This window comes from Ambystoma mexicanum, chromosome 11, assembly GCF_040938575.1.
Source record: "Ambystoma mexicanum isolate Mex_15411 chromosome 11, UKY_AmexF1_1, whole genome shotgun sequence".
Taxonomy (NCBI): Eukaryota; Metazoa; Chordata; class Amphibia; order Caudata; family Ambystomatidae; genus Ambystoma; species Ambystoma mexicanum.
In genome coordinates this window covers 873,116,833-873,138,611 of record NC_090934.1, presented here as the reverse complement: position 1 = coordinate 873,138,611, position 21,779 = coordinate 873,116,833, and the positions used below count along the sequence as shown (strand labels likewise).

The following is a 21,779-nucleotide window of genomic DNA, read 5'->3' as shown; positions in this document are numbered from 1 at the left end:
GAGATAAACAACTTAAAGAGCCCATCTACACCCCTATCAAAGTAAGGTTAGTTTTCCACACTCTAGATTGAAACTTACACTATTGTTTTGTTATGGTGTCCACCTCTGACATAGTCGTCAATGTCTATATGGCTGCCCTGGCACGTGTGATTGCCACTTTCACCTCTAACTACCAGTGTTAAGCGGATGACACCCAGCTATCCTTCAGGCTACCCTCGGCCGCCTCCTCCTCCTTGCACATATCTGACTGTCTGTCGGCTAACAATCATGCTGTGCTGCAAACGACCTCTGCCTCAATGCCAGTATGACTGAGATCGTTCGCAATGGGAACCCTGCTCCTGCTTTGCCACTTTCACTCTGGCCGGCCTCCCTTAGCCCTGCACCCGCACCCACCTGCAAGGCTAAAAACCTTAGGGTCACCTTCGACTCCACGCTCTCCTTCTCCTCACACATTTCGGACATCTCTAAAAAAAATCCAACCATCAGCTACACCTCTTCAGAGGTACTCTACCTTTTCTTACTTTCCCCCAGTGGCTCACTGTCTCCAGAGCGCTGGTTCTCTCTAGGCTTGATTACTGCAACAGCTTCTTCCTTAATCTCCCTTCTTCTACAACTCATCCAGAACAGAACCGCAAGACTTATCCTTGGTCTCAAGCCCTGGGATAGCATCCCTCCGGTGCTGAAATCCCTTTATTGGCTCCCTGTGGCTGCAAAGATCAAGTTTTAGACCCTTTGCAAGGTCCTCAAGGCTTTCTGGAGACTGGGACCAACCTACCTGCAACATTGCCTACCTAAATACTGTCCCTCACGAGCCCTCCGCTCATCTACCTCCAACCATCTGCGGTTCTCCAAGCAGAGACTTGGAGGGAGAGCCTTATCCTCAGCAGGTACCTCCCTCTGGAATAGCCTCCCTGTCACCCTCCGTCTTGAGCCTGATCTTCTTAAGTTCCAGAAACTCCTCCGGACCTTCCTCTTCTCCTCTTCTCCTCTTCCTTCTCTCTCTCCTACCCTGCTAAACTAGCTCTCTGCTCTTTCCTTCCCTCCCTCCCCCTCCTTACAGCTTGCTGACTGGCCGTCTGGTGTTCCTCAGAGATTCACAAGTCCCCGCCAGTCCTCTCTCGCACTTGCCTCAGGGCCCTACATCCCGCCCACCATCACTGCACTTAAAAAAAAAAACAAGAGAGTGGCTCTCTCTGCACTTACCTAGTCTCCACTGACCAGGTGCACTTGGACCTCCCCCTCCCTGTCACCGTCTAGGCACTTGAGCATGACAAATGCACTGAAGACAGTCTTCACCCCCTAATCGCACTGTGTAAAACTGCAGAATCACCGTCAGGCCTATTTGCTTTGTCCTCTGTTGTTAAATTCATTTTTCGCACTTACTCTGCATGTTGCATACTATTATCGTCTCAGAAATTCAAGGGCTCTGAGCGACTGCTGTTTTTTTTCCCCATGTTCCCACTCTCCTTGAGCGCTTTGAAACACTTGCCTGTATATAGGTGCTTTATAAATAAACAATACCAATACCAATTACAAAGTTTTATTATTTTTTCTCACATTATAGCATGATTGTTTCGAAGAAAGGGTTGTATTGATTCTTTCACATACATAAGAAGAACCGTCATGGAGAAAGCCCATCATTTATCTGTCAATAACATTTGGATCAATGTATAAGGGCTGAAACGTGTAGACAACACAACTGCTTGAATGACATCTGTCGATCCTTTTTTCCATCTAGGTGTCTGAGTAAAAACGCAGACACCTTTTTGTTGTTCTGTGCATGTTTTTTATCTGAATCAATTATGAAAAAAATAGAGCAGAATTGTAGTAAGAATAGTGAATATGTTCAGAAGCAACTAAACCACACTGTTACTAACTTCAAGACATAAAAAGATTTTATATTAAAGGTTTATCTGAAATGTTAATGCTTATCTGAATTAACTTTGGTATCAAAATTGTGTTATATGTAAAACAATGAATTTGTATACACATTTTTGTAAGCTCTACATTTATATTTTTGGATTGATAATCCTGTTTTTGGGCTGGACAATGAAATGCTAAAATTGACTATAGCATAAAGAGTGCTCACAAATAGGTGTGCAAACAAGGGAGGGGTAATCAGTAGCCTATTGTGTTTATACTGTCGTCATAATGTTCGTAGCACAGTCAGGCACATAGTCTTCTTCCTCCACTGGTTCAGCTATGAATGTCACTGGGTTTCTAATTCTGCATCTCACTACCTTTATCTCTAGATTTTAGTTACTCGCCTCTCACATCCAGAGATGCTCTCTGTGTAGTCAATGTGTGTTTGAGCTTTTCGCGGATCGCAAAGAGGGCATGCTTCACTTGAAGTGTGGTGCTGCACCCCATTGTGATACTTGCTGACTTTTCTACCGTGAATGCAGCAGCAGACAATGCTTGTTCTCAAGAGTAATGTAATCTCATCACTGGGTCTAAAAGTCTGCTATGGTAGGCCACTGGTTTGTGTCCTAAGGTTGACTTCTATGTGAGCACTGCTGTCATCACTACTCCACTGGAGTGTGAGAACAAAAAGAATGTGTCCTTGTAATCGGGAATACTTCACTGGAGCTGTGTATATTGCCTTTGTCAGCTCCACGAATGCTTCAGTCATCTTGTGTGCCCATGATAGGTTACCATCCTCTCTCTGTGCCTCATTAAGCCCACTTAATAGGGGTCTTATTTATGTGCTGTAGTCGAATACATAGGCTCTGCAGTAATTGCAGAGGCCCAAGAATTGCTGCATCTCTCTCACTGTCTGTGGCAGCAGCATTTGAAAGATACCCTTTCCTGAGTTACCTTTCGGCCTTCCTGTGATATCAACTGCCCAATGTACACTTCCTCCTGGCAATATTGTAGTTTTGCCATGTCTACCTTGTAAGCCTTTCCTGCTAGTACTGTTAACAAGTACACTGAGACATTTCAACACTGCTCTTTCGGACGTGCTGGAAATCAAAATGTCATCTACATACTGAATGATGGTACTCTCCAACTGTATGTTCCCTAGGTCCATTCGAAGGACCCTATTTAAGATAGAGGGTGATTCACAGGGTGATTCACAGTACCCCTGTGATAATCTTGTGTGTTTCCACTTCTGGTTTCTATATAGGAAGGAAGTCAAGTCCTGTGATTCTTCGTGGCGTGGTATAGAAAAGAAGGCGCTCTTCAAATCTATTACCATGAAATGGCTACCTTCCGGCGGAACACTACATAGAATTGTTGCTGGATTGGGAATTTATGGAAATTCTGCCTCAACAGTTTGATTCAGAGGATGTAGATCTTGAATAAAATGATCCCCCATGTCCTTCTTCACTGGGTACACAGCTTTATTACACTGTAACTCTGAAGGGACTATAATGCCCTGCTTTCCTAAAGTGGTGATCGTCTCATAAATGCCTTCATCTGCCTCTCTAGATAGGGGATATTGTCTTGCCCTTCATGAAATATCCCCTGGCTTGAGCTTTATTTTGACAGCTCCTATCCCTTTTAACAGGCCAATGTCATCTGGACTGCTAGTCCATCGAACACTGGGTATTTGTGCTAAGTCTTCCTTGAGAAATGGTGATAGCACTTTTTTCAGCAAAACCATTCTCTGTGGTACTTCCCTGTAATGTATCCTCACCCAATGAGTAATGCTCATGAAAAACACTTTCTCGTGATCTGAACAATCGTCTCCAAACAGTTCCTTGTCTGTCAAGTCATTCAGCCTGTGCGCTTCTCCTACCGTGATTACTGTCCTGCATGCTCGTCCTGTGTCTTTCTACCCTTACTATAATTGCCTACATTTCTATTTGGTATCACCTGTCCTTCCCTCTAGTGCTCTAGCACCTTGAAGAGTCTCTTGTGCTAGATGGGATTACCAATAAAGATCTCATACAAAATAACCAGACAGACTCAAAGAATATGGCAAAGTGCTACTTTATTCTCAATTTAATAAAGCAAGGCAAACTGGCAGACATCGGACTGATGCTTGCACACTCACACAAAAACTTGATTGCACAGAGGTTTTATACCCCAACATGCATCATATATGATGTCATGGTACATGGCAAACTGTAAAACCTATTGACAGGAGGGATTGGTTAGCGGAACATATCTAGTTATAGAATACATAGGGATTAGTACAACATTGGCCGTCTCTTATCTGTAAGGCACTCCTCAAACTACTTCTAAATACGTATAATACTGATTATAGCAGACGAAATGGCATCGTACAGTATTCAACCTTGTATAGCAGGTTACCCGTTAGACCCACTGATTGGCTGGCATTGCCACCCAACCTTGGACTTTCGGCTCGGCTAGCAGCACATAAGTTTTTACAAAGTCCAAGACAGGTACTTGATTCACATCAGATTACTCCCCACTTTCCAAATTAGTTGATCATCTCTCATCCGTCTGACCGTTAGCCAAAGGTTCCTGTCTATAGTTGACCTTGTAGCTTGGTCTCTGTTCTGGGACATTCAAGGGAGTGTAAGCACATCATTATCTTCAACCAAGGTTTAATGAATAGCCCTTATTTTCAACTTTTGACTCAGGTGTAAAGAGAACACAAATGTGTCCATCTTTACCTCTTATTTACTGCTATTTGATTTACTAATGCTGGGTGTTCTTGCTCCTCTTGGCCTCTATAGGGACTTGCTCATTCCGTCTTCTAGGAGCCTTGTCCATTGTTAATTGTCCAATACCTGGCTCTTGCAAATGCTTTCTTCTTTTTTAATCTAAGAGTAATGTGTCTCACGTCCATGGCTTATCCGTCTGCCTCCTTTGTGCCATGCAGATATTCTTTAAATATAGCATCCTTGATCCCAGGCCATCATAGACTCCTTTTCGTATTGCACATGAAGCTGTCTCCGAGCATCTCCTGACTCAGCAACCCTGGTATGTCTCTGAAGTAGCTGGATTGAGTCTTAGCATGAGCCGGTTTAAATTTTCCAATTATGGCCATCCTAGCCATGTTATATATTCCTCTATAGCAAGCTTCTATATGTCTCCTCTACTTTGCATTACTACGTATGTACAATTATTGGTTAGCAAGTTACATTGACTTCTTTTGCATATGATTACTTTATCATTTTGTACATGTTTCTCTTTTCACTTCAGTTTCATTGTCAGTCTTAAGTATTTTCATAATGTTTCAGTATGTCCTCACACATCTTCTTCATGACATCACTATGCCTCAATCATATTTTACTGAGCACTTCATGATGTCCAATGGTGCGTGCTGACATCCTTCCACACAATATCCTTTTACTCTCTCAGTGCGAGGATACATTCAATACAGTTGTCTGAGTGCATCTCGTCTTTCATACACTCAATGTGGTATAGGGACGGCACATGGAGTCCTATTGAGGGCTCTTCTCCTACTGTTCCAATATGACAGCAGTGAGGGGGCGGGAGTTAGGGAAAATGCATCCACCTGTTCCTCTACACTCTCATCTAGGTGAAACTCTGGTTTGAACAGAATCATGTTGGGTATACGTAGAAATTTTCCTTGTATCCCTTGAAGCCATTCTATCAGCACTTCCACTCCATTTTGGAAAAGCTTGAGATTTGCTGGCACCCACCTCTGTTTAGTCTGCCCACAATATGCCTGGATATGTTCCCTCATGTTCATGTAGTGAATTCCTGGAGTCGAGCACACTATCCTCTGGTCACTGAATTAAATGGTCATGTTAAATCGGCTCATCATGTCCCTACCCATAATGTTTAATGGTGTCTGTTGGGAATATAACAATAACATAGTAAGGTTGTGTTCTCCTATGGAGATTGTAAGTTCGTCAGTGAAAGGAACCAAATCTGTAGCCCCAGAGAATGCCTGCGCATTCATGGCAATGCCTGACTTCGGTATCTCCCCTTCTCCAATACAGAATCGAGTCGCCCCCGTATCCACGAGAAAGGAGAAAGTCTTGTCACCTATTGTCACCCTTATACGTGGTTCCTAGTTTGGGTTGAGTGTAATGGATAGGATCGAACACATCCATTTTGTCTGTGGGCTGTCTTATTGTGGATATAATGACCTTCCTGTCCAGGTAAAAGGATTACCCCCCACTACAATCACTCCCTCCCAGCTTCCGTATGGGAGTCCACATCATGGAGTCTGTGTGTGCCATGGCTACAATGTTCTGCTGCATTGGTGCTTGCTGTGCTGGTTGAGGTGGCTGTGCATGTTCCTGTGTTTGCGGTTCATATGTCATGGGCTGATATGGCTGCATGTGCATGCTCTTTATTTGTGCTGGTTGTGGCACGTATGTCTCTGCGTGCTTGTGATCTTGAGCATAATAGTCAATTTGTTCTGTCTGATATGTGGGCTGATATGGCATTCTCCCCCTTCATTGCATTCTGCCCCTTTTTCTGCACATTCGTGATATGTGATCTATCCTTCCGCATAGCCAGTTTTGTACCGGACCCCCCATTGGTCTTGGCTGTTACTCATTAAATCCATCTCCACACTGTTGCATTGGGTATCCAAACCCTCCTCCCCATCTCCTTGGCCAGTAATTTGTGTCACCCCTTCCTACGAAGGCTCCTCCTACTGTTTGCGGTCGATTTTGTATGTTCTGGGTAACTACTCCCTCTCTGCTTGTCAACATCGGCCCTTCCATGGTGTACTTTGATAGTTTTTTCTGCACTAACTTTGCTTCTTCCTACTTCCTCTCCTCCCACTTCTTTCTTGCATTCACCTGCATTAACCAACAATAGTGCACTATATATAGCTGGATCTCTGACCATGGTTTAGCTTCCATCCCCACTAATTTCTTCAGATATTTCTGTGCATGTTCTGGCAATCCTTGCCATAATATGTGAATAAATAACCCCACTGTTTTGTCCCACGGTTCTCTTGTCTCAAGGTGCCAACGTTCTTGAATCTCATGAATGTATTGGAGTGGGTCTTCGTCCTCACGCATTTTGCATGCCACAATTGCGCTTATGTCCGATGTGTCTGGGTACTGTACCCTTAGAGCAGTTATTGAACGGGCTCCATGGTGCGCCATATTTTGTGCTGTCACTCCAGGATATCCTGTCCTTTTCCAAATGTCGTCCGCGACCTCCCTGAGAATGCCAGACAGCAACTCTTCATGTTGCCCTGTGGGGGAGGGATATCATTGAGTCTGGTGTAGACCTGTGTCTCTTGCCAGGTATACCTGTGGGAACCATTGTGCAAGGATCAAAGGTCCTGATTTAATCAAACTGGTTGCCTGGTCCACAATGGTAACATATTATTGAATTAACAAAGGTATGCGTCCATAGATGTTTGTAGATTTGAGTATTCACTGTGTCTGCCTACTGGGAGGACCCCCTACACAGCTATACATGATGAAAACAATGTGCTGTGCTCTGTGCTTAAACCTGCAGCTACCGTATTCCTGGAGCTATGGAAGAGGCAGCGAGCCAAAGACGTCACGTGGTGGAACCTGTACAGCTGGGATGAAGATGAGGTGAGACATTGACCTGTCTAATTTGTTTGACTTTACCCCCAGCTGGAGTCTATTTGGGGTTCAACCAGTGGGATGTAGAGGAAAAGAATAGTTCAGCTCCAGACCACTGATGCCAGTCACACCTGGCTGCTGGTTATGAATGGTGTGCATGGGTTGGTGTTCCCAGCCCAGTGTCCTCTTACCAGGACACCAGCAGTAATTGACACAGTTTCATTGGGTTCCAGACCTGACAGGTCAATGGGTTACATACTACATTTTTTGCGTAAGAGCGATGGAAAGCAAAGGTAATCCTTTTATTAATGTTTTTCTCTGTAGTGCCTGTTTATCACCACAAACAAAAGAAGGCTGTAGCGTTAACTCAACTAATGTTATCTCCCTCAAAATGCATACGTGTCTTTTCTCTATCGTTGTACTTCTGGCTTTTGAGGAGCACATCTTCTCTGCAATCGCCCGCCATTTCTGGGGCCACAAATTGATGGAACGTATAAAGTGTAAGTTTGAATGCCTGAGTGGGAGGGTGTATCCGTAGGCAGTGGAGCTCTCATTGGAAGGTCCAGATCTGGATTTGAGTTGCCCAGCATACAATTCCTGAGCAGTAGGAATGATATTTAATTCCCAAACTCATGGCAAGCTTTCTTTCCTGCTAGGCTAATATGAGTCCCATGAACGCAACCACAGGAAAAGGGGGAAACCCCTCCACCAAAACCATGGAATTCTGGTGCATTCTTCACATTGATAGCTAGCTACAATCTTCTTAAATGAATGGCGTCAAGGGGATTTCTCTGTCCCCACAGCTTAAGAACTCAAATGTTCTAACTCCAGAGAACAGCCATCTACAAAGACGTACAAAGACACTGCTTCGTAAAAGAAAGGCCCTCACGATTTCACAGGGAAATCCCTTTGCTTCGGTTGTGTGCGAACAGGATCGAGCTAGCCCATAGGGCAAAAGAACAATACCTGAAGCGCCGGCCTGAAAGTCCAGCATGGGCAACATTGCTGGGCCAATGTGGGCCACATTTTGGACAAAAAAGATGGTCGTTTTAACCATGTTACTGTCCTAACGTGCCTTCATAGTCACTATTTCACACACATGTTCCCAAACAATCCACTGCTAAGTACTGCCTAAACAGTTTTTCATGGACTGTCACAAATTACAATTTCCAAATGCACTGTAGACTCGTTTGAAGAAGATGGGCATTTGCACACAGACGGGCAGAAATTCGATTGTCTGGAGCAACAGAAAGAACGAGTGGTTGTGTGGCCTTCAGATAATTCGATGATAGAAAGTGCTCTGGGTCTGGAGCAACAGTGAGAGGTAAAGGTGCGCTCTGTTTTCGATGCATGGTGACTGAGTGAATAGGTATTTTCAGCTACCTTTTTCTTGATGCTTTACTCGCAATGGTGCAATCGGAAGATGCAATGTTTCTTTTTATGCCAACCCACCTTAGCTTTGGTTACCCTCCTCTTCCTGCGCATCTTCCTTGTTCACACCCTCCCCTCAGGTTGCCCCTGCCTCTGTGGTCAGTATCTTGAACCTAGTTCTCCTTACCTGTGTCTTTCGTCCATTCTCTGCCCTGGTGCAGTGATGCTCCTGCCATCAGTGGTCCTTCTCTCCTTCTCTGCAAGGGGCAGAAAATGCATCCAGGCACCAAGGAAAAAGTGGCCCACAATCGCACGATTCGTTACTTTTCAGAATAGACTGTTCCCCCAAGGGGGGGGGGGTGGGGGGGTTTGGTCAAATATATTGCAAGTAATGCATTTGTAAGCATATTTGCTTAGTAACCTTGGTAAAAACGAGTGTAGTAACTTATGAAAATGGTCTGCTCGGGTTAAACAAGAAAAAAAACTGGCTAAAAAAACTGGCCCATACTAGAATCATAGACTGGCACTTCATGCATTGCCTTATAGGTTAGTCTGGGCCTGCTTCCTGTCTGCTACCATTCTTTAGGGGGGGTCCATTTTACCCTGCCCCCACCTCTCTACCAAGTCCCATCCTGCCCTCCATCAGCAGCGCCAGGGGCAAATTGACATTCTCATGGTAAGAGTTTGTGTTGGCGAGAGTTTGTTGTGGTTGTGGTTTCTGTTCACCTTTAGTTTACCATGCTGCAAGTGAACTGGAGGTATCATTTCACCTAGAACTCTAATAGCGTTTCTGTAAAATTAGCACCGTTCCCAATTAATTCATGATCTTCCTTTCATTGTAAATATTATATTTTTTCTTTTTCAAAAAACAAAAATGATTGTCCAATTCACGCCTTCGTAGCGCATCAAACATTATAATCCATCGCAACAATTATTTTGATAAGCACAGCAAAAGTCATAAGGAATAACCCAAAATCATATTTGCCAGAAATGCTATAAACTCTTATGGCCGGATTCTGAAAACAGTTTTGTGCGCAAATGATGAACGAACATACATTTCATGTGTCTGTGAACATCCTAGTTGTACGCATACAGATGCCCTTTAACTTTTAAGATTGCGTTTGTTTTATATTGTTTATAATGTTTGTTTTTAACCAATAAACAATTTTTTTTAAAGAGAAAAGAAGAGGCACTTTAACCCCCCCCCCCCTTGCACATTTGCGAGTAGTAGGGAGTGTAAGAGGGGGTTTCTGCACATTTCAAAGCACATCCACAGTTCACATACAGGATGTGCACTGAAATGCAATAAAATAAATGCATTCAAGTGAGTGTAATTTCTGGCAGTTACTTTAAATGGTACATCAGCTGTTATTTTTCCACTTGCATTTCTTTTTTTTTCTTTTTTTTTTATTAGCATTTATGGTTATAACATACACAAACACCTCCCCTTCCCCATACCCCCAACCACCTCCTACCCTTCCCTGAACACTCCCCCCAGGACAGCTGCCCCTCTTCTTTCTTAGTCGAGATCAATTCTCACCCAACCCCAACATTGTCCCCCCAAACGCTCTGCGTATTCTAGAACCAAATATTTCTTTCATTGCCACATTAATACATTTCCAGAATGGTTTTAGGACGGGGCAGTCCCATCATAAGTGCCTGCATGTCCCATTTTCTTTGCAACCCCTCCAACATATCCCAGACATTTTAGGGGAGCCGTTCTGTAGCTTCTCCGGCATCAGGTGCCACTGTACCGTAACTTTAACTCACATTTCTCGAATTTTAAGTGCTCTCATATGATTCGGTATCCTCTGCCACACTTCTTGCCATTGTTCGGCCGGTATGGAGTTATTTAAGTCTTTTTCCCATTGTTTTGTATACCCCCAGTGCCAGTGTATAGTCAATGAATCTGTAAGTAGCCTATAGAGTGCTCTGACCATATGAAGGTGCCCCGAGTTTGTAATTAAATATTTTTCAAAGGGTGTAAAGTCACTTACTGCTGCTTCTTTATTTCCCCTTGCCAATAGCCAATGTCTCAATTGTGAATATCTAAACCCTTCCATTTCAGCCAAGTCAAATGCCTTACATTGCTGAAATGTCTTGGTCTTCCACCAGATCACCCATCTTCTACCACCCCACCTTTTCCCAGCATCTAAAAGCACCCCGCTCTAACCCAGGTGTGAACTGTGGGTTACGAAATAGGGGAGTAAATGGAGAGGTGAACATTGTTATACCCACACACCGTAATAGCTCATCTCATAGGTCACCCATCAATGTCGTTATTTTACTCTTGTACATGTTATGGGGATGATCAACCTTTTGAAACCAGAGAACTTTTTCTAAGGGCCTACCGACCACTGCTGGATCCATCTGTACCCATATTTTCCCTTTATTTCCCCCAAACCAGTCACATATTATCTGCAGTTGAGCCACTTGATAATTGATTTTAAACTTCAGGGCCCCCATTCCTCCTCTCGCAACGGGTGCCGTCAATAACTTCCAAGCTACCCTTGTCCTTTTCCGATTCCATATAAATGCCTCACAACCCTATTCAGTTTTTTTTAAATGCCAAAGGTACGGCTATTGGCAAGGCTTGGAAATAATATAACACCCTCGGGAGGACAACCATTTTGATTACATTAATCCTACCTATCCATGAGATTAATAATGGATTAAGCTCCTCCAATCACTGGGATAATTACCCTGGTATATACTCCATGGAGTGGTTAATTTTCACTCCCAGATATGTCAACCCTTTAAATGTCCTCTGATAATGTCCCAAATCTACAAGCCTTTCCGTGTATGGAGCCCCCCGCCCCCTTGTAGTACCATGATTTCTGATTTGTGAGTATTGATCTACAATCCCTCTACTTCTCCAAACGTGTTAAGCTCTGTGGTCAATTCCAGTAGTGAGTTAACCAAGTCCATTGCCGTGACAAGTAAGTCATCGGCAAATGCCATCGCCTTATGTTCCATACCTCCGAACAGTATCCCCCTAATGTTCTTCTCATTGCGGATCTTTGATAAAAGCGGTTCCAAATGTATCGCATACAGAAGTGGAGACAAAAGGGCTTCCTTGTTTTGTGCCAAAAGATACTTTAATTCCCTGGGAGATGTACCCATTAAAAGCCAATCGGTGTACCAGAGTCTGATAATTAACCCCAACCATGCGCAAAAATCTAGGGCCAAACCCATAAACTCCATAGTATGGAACAAAAAACTACTACTCCACCCAATCAAACACTTTTTCAGCATCTAGAGCGAATATCCATGCCGCCAACCCCGATTTATTTACTTTCTCAATCAAATGACTCACCCTTCCTATATTATCAAAAGTTTGTCTTCCTTTAGCAAATTCCAATTGATCAGGGTGAATAAGTTTAGGTGTTACAATTTCCATTTGTAGTGCTAATATTTTCATGAATATTTTTGCATGAATATTGATGAGAGCAACGGGTCTGTATGACCCACACTCCATTTTATCTTTGTTAGGCTGAGGAAATAGCTCCACCTTAGCCTCTTCCATAGATGGTGTAATACATCCTGTCATGATAAAATAATTAAAAAGGGAAGTTAATATCAGAGCTGGCGAATCTATGTAAGTTTTATAGAATAGTGCCAGGAAACCATCTGCCCAGGAGCCTTATTTATAGGAATAGCCCTAATTGTTTTACCTACTTCCTCCCTTGTAATCTCTCTTTTCAGTTCCTCCCTTTGCCGAAGATCAAGACTATTCAAATGGCATTGCCTCTAATAAGTTTCTTGAGCTAATTCATCTGGTATATCCGAAGTATACAATTTGGAGTAATAGTCTGTAAATCTTTGAATTATATCTTCAGTTACGGTGCTATAAGTATCTGAACCTGTTTTAATACAGAGGATGGCCCTTGCTTCCTCCTTCTTTCGCACTTGCCACGCCAGCATATAATCTGCCTTATTTGCCTTTATATGATAGCGCTGCTTCAGAAATAATAACGACTTCTCAGGCTGTTTAGTTTGAAACAAATCCAATTGTCCCCTAATGTGTCTATATTCCCTCCGTAAGGTCACACCCCTATTTGATTCCATTCTCCTCGTTACCCCCTTTAATTGTAATTCTAAGTCCCTTTGCATTAACGTAAGTCTTTCTCGTTGAACCTTTATTGCAATTAGTTTGCCCCTCATTGTCGCCTTAAAGATATCCCACACTGTCTGTTCCTGCATTCCTGGCATCTTATTGGTTGTGAAAAACTCCCCAATTGTACCCCGTATCTCAGCACTAATGACCGGATCGCCCAATAAATGCTTTGGGAATTTCCAGCACCGAAAGCTTGACTGGGGAAGATCTAATTGGATTTCTATTGATAATGGAGCGTGATCTGCAATTTGACATACTCGCCCCAACAAAGTGGTTGATACTCATATATAATGTATGTGGGAAAAGGACAGGTGGATCTGGGAATAAAAAGTATATCCTTTAGCCCCCTTCTGAATTTCTTTCCAATAATCAGCCATAGCTAGTCGGGTCATACTTGCACAGAGTTTCTGCGTCTGGCCCTTATGAGAGACATCTGCTATTGTCCTCCTGTCCACCTTTGGATCCCATGCTAGATTAAAATCTCCTGTCATTATAATTTGGCCTATTGCACATTTTTCTAATTTACTCAATACCGCCTGGAGGAATCCATCCTGTCCCGCATTAGGGGCGTATATTGTGGCTATCGTAGGTTTTAAAGTTCCCAACTGAATATGAGTGAAAATATATCTGCCCTCATTGTCAAATTCGTTTGCAACTATTTGGAGTACCTTCATTCTCTTGAATGCTAGGAGGACCCCTCCCATCTTCTCTTTGTTGTTAGAGTGTAATATATGTTGATGACTCTTGATCCTTAATTTGTGGCTATCTTTCTTGGCTATATGAGACTCCTGAAAAGCCACCATGTCAGGGTTACCCCGCCTTAACCATTCCTCTACTTTACTTATTTTAACCGGTGAATTCAAACCCCTAACATTCACTGACAACAGATGAAGCCCGCTTTTACCCCATGTAAATTTTGACACAAAATGTTCCCACCTGGTAGCTGTTCCCCCCGCCCCCCTAACTAACCCCTGCTTTCCCCCTCCCCTCTCCCCAACCCCTACCGGTCGGATTTAACCCAACTCTTCCCTCTCCCATGCAACGAACCATGGGGTTGAATCACATTACTCGCCTGTGATAACTTGTATGGGCCTACTTTGACCCATGAAACCCCTCCCGATTCCAAGTGCCAGAATCATCTCACACCAACCACAACGCCCCTAGAACCATAATCCACCACCCCAGGGGTATATGCTCATCTTCGTACAACCTGCTGCCCACCAATCCGTCCCCTCTGAGAGCCCAAGGAACCATGTACCTATTAATCTTCGTACACAAGTCATGCTGTTGACAGTCCCTCAGGTCCATTTGAAGGCTTCTTTCTCGACTGTGGCCCTCAAACTCTTCTCCATTCCCTGTATTTCTTTAATGTCTCTGTTGGCAGGCCTTGTCGCTCACTCCCCTCCTCCAATTTCAAAATCCTAAGACCTTCCTCGCAGGTAGTGACACAATGTTGCCTTCCCTCCCACGCGAACAACAATCCAAAAGGAAATGTCCATCTATATTTTACTTGAGTCTGCAATAGGGCTCTGACCACTGGACCTATCAATCTCCTTTTTACCAGCATAGCCTGCGCTAGGTCTTGATACAGCTGAATTTCCACACCATTCACTTTAGCAGGGCTAGCCTGTCTAGCCTCCTGCAGCAGCACCTCTTTTTGGCCATACCGTTGAATAGCTGTAACATCCTGAGGTCTGGCACCTGATTCCCTTCTTCTTGGACCTATTCGATGACTGCGATCAAGGGGCGCCTCTTCCCCCACTTCCAGCTCAAGCAGGTCAGCAAAAACGTGTTGTATCATGTCCTTTAGATCGCATTCAGAAAACACTTTGATTCTAATGTTAGATCTCCTCGAGCGATTTTCGAGACCTTCAGTCTGATTCTCCAAATTATGCGTGACTGTTGCAAGTTGTTCAGTCAGGGTATCAATCTTGCGGGTATCTTCTACCAGTTCCTGTATGACTTTTTCTGCAGAGTCCAATTTTTCCCCTAATTCTGTTATTTCACCTTTCACCTCCTGGAGGGATTGAACCAGTTCATTTCTAATTAAACTCAGCTGGGACTGTATGGTCTCTGTCGTTTGATCACTGAAGTCCTTAAAACATTGTTGAAACACCTTTTTTAGTGATCATTTGTCCCATGGACCGGCCTGGGGGCCCTGCCGTATCTTCCTGGACCTGGGTGGTCTGTTCTTCATCTAATTCCACTTCCCCTTTCTTACGCCAAAGTTTTTGCCATGCACCATCTTGATGCTTTTTCACCCCTCTTGGGGTAAGTGCCCCCTAGTTGGTGTCCTTCGGCCTGTTCTTTAACATCTTGAAAAGATTTATGCAATGTCTTCTTTTCGCTGCTACCATCTCAGCTGTCCAACCAGAAGGCTCACCTTAATCCTGTAATTTGCTGTTCTTATCAGGTACCACAGGTTTGAGTCCCTTGCCCCTCCACTTTCATTCCCTAGGGCTCGCCAAGATTCTTCCACTTCCAAGGAGCCACACCTTGTGCCCTTCCTTTGCGGCTCTTGGGTGCTACTTTCAATGAAATCCTTGGTGGACACACTACATTTCCCCTACCACCACAATGCCACACCCACCTCAGCGCGATTCCTTTTTCTGCCCGTTTCAATAGATTCCGAAATTCACAGTGGTGGAAACATTTATGCCCTGGTACACTGCTAGGCGCCCAAAATGGTTAGAAAATTCAGCTGTTGCCCCAGTGAAAGTTCCATGCCCATCCTCAGCGGTCCATAACAGGCCTAGTTTCCAAATGGCGACTGGGCAGGGCCTTGATGAAGTTTCTTGTTTATCCCTCACCATTCAGCAGGATCGGTCTCCATCCTTAATTCCAGGGGTACCCAAGCCTTCCTCGGGTTGCCAGAACACTTTACCCGCTCTCCCTAGGGTGTGGAGTTTTCCATTTGCATAGTTTCTGGGGCGCCAGGTGGGAGCCTTCCCCTCGTGGTGTTATCATGTCAGTGGTCATCTTGCAAGTGGAGATTCCAAGAGCCACCCACCTCATGGTGTTATCATGACGGCAGCCATCTTGGAATCTCCACTTGCATTTCTAACCATCAATCAGGATACAAATTATTTTCCCTATGGCAGAGACTTCAAGTGCCCATCATTACAAAATGCACCCCGACACCAATGTGTGTGTTTGGCATCCCTCAGACATTAATATCGGGGAACGCTCCCAACACCAATGCACGCAAAATTGCTGGTCAGTGCATCATTTGCGCTGGATCATTTGCGCTGGCACACAATGCCCCCACCAAAAATGCAGAGGCAACGTTTGAGATTAAGATGACCTTGGCGCTTCTTTAAACCACGTAAGTACAAAGAGCACGTCTTCAGTGCTTTTTTTTTTTACTTGTGTGAATGATTTATTTTTTATTTCAATATATCACATTCAGAGAAACTATTTGTTTCAGACAAAAGTGAATTCGGGGATAAACTTCTGAAAACGTTTAATAATAATAATAATAGTAATAATATTGTATTTGTGACTTTCCTTATGGTTCAGTTTTTACGTTTTTCTAAGTGACATCTTCCGCCTTCCCTTCCCCACCTTCTGTAAGTGTAAGCCTACTTCAGAAATCAAAGAAAACAAAATTCAGATATGTCTTCATTATGTCCTAAAAATGTACAATAATGCATTACTGATTATTTTCCCTTGGATGGTTGGTACACGTTTCAGTATTTGTTTTTGAATGTTGTCATTGTGCTGTGAACATATATTTTATGAGAACATAGTATTTTCTCTGGTATCTTAACGCAACATTTAAAAAAATTGCATTTAAGAATTAACATTCATCTGAAAGTCAAATTCGCCCAGATTACTTTGCCGACATGGCTAAGCGCCCTTCACTCGTTTGCATAAGCAGTGTGTGTCATTCACCCATCAATGTGCCCTTCAGTGCATCTTCCAGAGTTACATAACTGCAAGGCATCTGCATTTCTTTCTCATGGATTTTAGAGTTTACCCCAGGGAAACAAAGAGCTGAATTTTAGGATAAATTAATGTAAATAGGTTTGTCATTTATGGTCAATAGACACTCATGGCATAAATATAAATGACAATCCTATGCTTTTTAACATTTACCATGCTCCCCTCGTCCACCTGATCTCTACCTTCTCTCCTCATTTCCAGTGTTATACGGATGACACTCCGCTCTCTTTTAAGCTTCCACTTTCTCCCATTTACTGCACTTTCCCCTCTCCCTTCCCCCGCGTACTTTTCCTTTTCCCCTTTCCCATGCACTTGCGCGATCTGAATGACACTTGGCCTAGTAGGATCGCTGTCTGTCCTCCCTTTGTCCCCCCCCCCCTTGCCTAGTCGCGCCTTGAAACACTTGCGTATAGGCGTGTTATAAATGCCATATCATATTGTGTTATAAATGCCATATCATATCCTCTACCTCCTCTCCTTCCTCTCTCATTCCGATTGTCTGACTGCTATTCAGGCATGGTGTGCTTCTAACTATCTGTCTTAATGCCAGTAGTACTGAGATTCTTCTCATTGGAACCCCACCCTCCTTCTCTCCTATTCTCTGGCCCCCCTCGTTGGTTCCCCTGCCCTAAACCTCTTGTGAGGCAGAAAAACTAGGGGTAATCTTCGACTCCTCTCTCTCCTTCTCACCTCATATTGCTGACCTTGCCAAGAAGGCTCACTTTCTGCTTCACCTCCTCGGAGGTATTATCTCTTTCCTAACCTTCACCCAGAAAATCAATGTCACTTGAGCTCTGGTTCTCTCTAGGTTGGACTACTGCAACAGCCTCTTCCTTAATCTGCCTCTTTCTCCCTTCGCCCTCTACAACTAATCCAGAATAGGACTGCAAGGCTTATCCTTGGCATCAAGCCCAGGGACCGCATCTCCCCAGCCTCAATGGCTCTCCACTGGCTCCCGGTGAATGCAAGGATCATATTCAAGACCCTCTGCATCATCCTCGCTCTGCTCTGCTATCAAACATGTGGCCGACATCTGCCTCCTCCTTTAAGACCTTGACCTTGACATCCTCACTCTTACTGAGACGTGGTTCGATGCCAGCTTAGTCACTGCTTTTGACTCGCTTCCCTCTGATGGCCATAAGATCATCTCCATGCCGTGGCCTAACCGTGCTGGCGGTGGGGTTGCCCTGATCTTCCCTGAGTGGGTCCCTTCTTCTCTCATGCCCGCCCAACCTTACTCTTCCTTCGAGAGCCTGGTTTGCAAACTGGTATTCTCTTCCACATCCTCCTTGACCATTGGCTCTATCTACAGGTCACCTGGCTCTACCACCCTGTTCCTCTCTGAATGGGCTGATTTCTCCTCCTCTAAACTCCATTTCCTGGGTGACTTCAACATCCACCTTGACTCCTCAATCACAGCATTCACTCTCTTCCATGACCTCTGCACCTCACTCTCCCTCTCCATTCTCCCCTCTGGTCCTACCCACTCGGCTGGACACACTCTCGATTCCATCATCCACACTGATCTCTTGTTCTCCTCCCCACTCAACACCCCACTCTCCTGGTCAGACCGTTCTCTCCGCTCTTCTCACCTGGGCCCTCTCTGCCCCTAGCCCCGTCAACCTTGTTCACGAACATCCGTTCGATGAAATGAGTGTCAGCTGCTGAATGCGCATCTACCTTCATGCTCCTCTCCTCCCCCACTGCAGGCTCTATCGCTAACCCTGCTCTCAGCAACCTCCAACTTGCCATCACCAATACTCTTGACATTCTAGCCCCAGTCATGAGGATTCACCTGAAACATGCCTCCAAGCGTAACATCTTGCACGACTCTGAACTTGCAGCCCTGAAATGCAAGTGCAGAGCTGCGGAATGGAAGTGGCAGACCTCAGGCTCACCCTCTGACAAACTGGCCTGTTGCCTGTTCCAAAGGCAATACTGGCTCTCCATTTGCTCCAAAAAAAGGATCCATATCCAGGCTCACGTTTCTGGTGCATCCAACAACACGGCTGAACTCTTTAAAATCTGCAAGAAACTAGCCAACCCTTCCGCAGTATCCACCTCACCTCTTCCCTGCCAGGCCCTGTGCAATGCACTGGCCACACACTTCACTGCAAAAATTCAGAACATCCTGAGCACCCTCGCTTCTGTTTCCCCCTTCCCCTTGCTCCACCCTCCTGCCACCTATGGAATCCTATCCCCCCTCTGCCTTTCTCTCCTATCACATCTGACGAGGTCACTAGAGTTGTCCGCTCTATGATGGTCTCCTCCAAACAGGTCTCCCCCTGTTCTTCCAGAACTATTAAGGACAATATTGGCTCTCTTGCGCCTGCACTTGATGATTTCTGCAATCACTCTTTTGCTACAGGGTCTTTCCCCTCTTCTCTCAAGCATTCTCTTGAGCACCCCCTCCTGAAAAACCTTCTGCAGACCCATCTTTTCTGGCTAACTACCGCCCCATCTCTATGGTAATGTTCATGTTATGTTATCACCCCCTTCCATTGGAAACTTTTGGAGAAGCTGGTCTTTCCCCACCTGACCCCGTATACTGAGCTTGTTGGTTGCTTACACAACCATCAAACTGGAGTCTGAGCATCGAGAGGCAAGGAAACTGCTCTTCTGAACACCCATGAAGAACTGCTTGCATCTCCTGAGTCTAACTCTCCTGATGTTCTCATTCTACTTGATCTCTCCTCTGCATTTGACATGGTCAACCACTCCATCCTCGTAAAACGGCTCACAATACCATAGGTATCTCGGAGTGGGCACTGGACTGTCTGAGCTCCTTCCTCAATGACTGTCCTTCCCAGGTTTTCCCTTGGCTCTTTCACCCCTCCAACCTCTTTCTCCATCTTTGGCGTCCCCCAGGGCTCCAACCTTTCTCCCTGGCTCTTCCCTCAGATCCTCTCCTTACCTCATCCATCATTCCTGACTACCTATCTGCCATCCAGTCTTGGTGTGCCTCCAATCATCTCTGCCTCAATGCCTGCAAGAGAGAGATCCTTCCCGTTGGGACTCCTGCTCCCTCTTTCTTCCCCTCACTCCGGCCACTCTTTATGGGCTCTCCTCCTTCTCCTTCACCTGAAGCCAAAAACCCTGGAGTCATCTTTGACCCCTCTTTCTTTCCTCCCTCACATTCAGGGCCTTGCCAAGAAGGCCAACTTTCAACTTGGGTTCCTCAAAGGAATCCTTCCTTTCCTCATTTTTCCACAGAAGCTCAATGTCTCTAGAGCTCTGATACTCTCTAGGCTTGACTACTGCAATGACCCCTTCCTAAATCTACCCATCTCCTCTCTACATCCCCTCCAGATAATCCAGAATAGGACAGCAAGACCTACTCTTGGTCTTAAGCCCAGGGACCAAATCTCTCCAGCCCTAAGAACTCTCCACTGGCGCCGAGTTGCTGCAAGGATCAAATTCAAATCCCTCTGCATCATCCATAAGGCTGTCTGGGGGTTTCGGGGACCACACTATCTACAACTGGCTCTCACTAAATGCACTCTCTCCAGATCTTTACATTCCTCCAGCACCAACTCTCTTTGTGTCAAGCGATTCGCTAAACAGCGAGCTGGCTGAGGATCTCTTTCCTCCGCTGGCTCCCTACAATCCTCAAATTCCTGAAGCTCCTCAAGACTTTCCTTTTCACCTCCTCCTTTCCCCCCTCCTTTGCTAAACCCCACAGTCGCTGAGATTGGTGACCAGGGCCCTTATGTGTGTACCAGGGTCCTGGCTTCCCACCCCCAATCACCTTCAGCCTCCGCCCACTCCCAGCACTTGCCTGTGCTATCACAGGCTTGCACTTATTTATTGGCAGTTCACCACTCTCACCAAGTGATCTCTGCCAGTCGCTTAACAGTTTGCAACTTACCACCTAGCACTTCCCTCCTTGTTAGTCCTAGCACGTACCCCCCACTCCCTCATCCCTCTCTCTGCACTTGCACGCTCTGAGTGCTCACAAGGCCTAGTAGGACCGCCTCTATCTTTCATTGTTATATTTGACTTTCATTGCCATGTTCCCTTCCTGTTGCCCTGTGGGCGCTTTGATTTTAATAATTTTTTATTAAGGTATGTAGAATACATTTGTAACGTCATAATATCCAAAACATAATACAGTTAACCATTACATGTACTTAAGAATAATCTATGGTAAAATAGTAGTGATCGAGAGGATCTATTAATAGAGTGCACTACATACTTTATGAGGTTAAGCATTTGATGAACAACTTACAATAATAATTGAAACATAAACGAAACCATTGTGACACAGTGTTGCGCACGATTTAGTGTTGAACGATTTCTGCATTATGATGTTTTAAGTAGGGGGAGGACGAACACAAGACTAACATTTGACAAACACGGAAAATGAGGGGATGGGAGAGGTAGGGGGGTAGGTGTAGAGGTGTGGCTCTTTAGTATATGGTAAAATAAATATTCAATACAGTGTTAGGGTTAAGATTCATACATAAAAATCTTACGAGCATCAAAGGAGTGTTATATATTAACAAAAGTCAACACAACTTACTTGATGTATAAGCGCCTTACAAATGCACAATAAATAAATCAAATCCACAAATCGTTTCTCCAAGCAGAGAGTGGGGGGCAGATCTCTTTCTTCGGCTGGAGCAGCCCTCTGGAACGGCCTCCCCACCCCTCTCAGATTTGAGCCGGATCTCTGTAAATTCCAGAAGCTTCTCAAGATCTTCCTCTTTGCCTCCTCCTCCCCTCTCCCTTGCTAAAGCTCCCCCCTGCTGATACTACTGGCTGCATGGTCCCTTCTGAGTCATACGGGGGTCAGGCCCTCCACGACCAGTCTGCCTTAGCTCCCTGCACTTGCTTTCGGGCACCCTTCCCTGATCTGACTACTGAGTTGGGTCCACCCCCCCCCCACTCCTTGCACTACC

General features: G+C 44.8%; 1 protein-coding gene across 5 annotated transcripts in view; it reads left to right on the top strand.

Annotated features, from left to right (window-relative positions):
- Positions 1–21,779, top strand: part of ANO9 (anoctamin 9) — a 640,562-nt gene that overhangs the window by 490,033 nt on the left and 128,750 nt on the right. For all 5 annotated transcript variants that reach the window (XM_069623932.1, XM_069623931.1, XM_069623929.1 and 2 more), the window contains one exon: positions 7,372–7,454. In XM_069623932.1, coding sequence (XP_069480033.1) covers positions 7,372–7,454 — 83 coding nt within the window. The remainder of the gene's footprint in view (positions 1–7,371; positions 7,455–21,779) is intronic.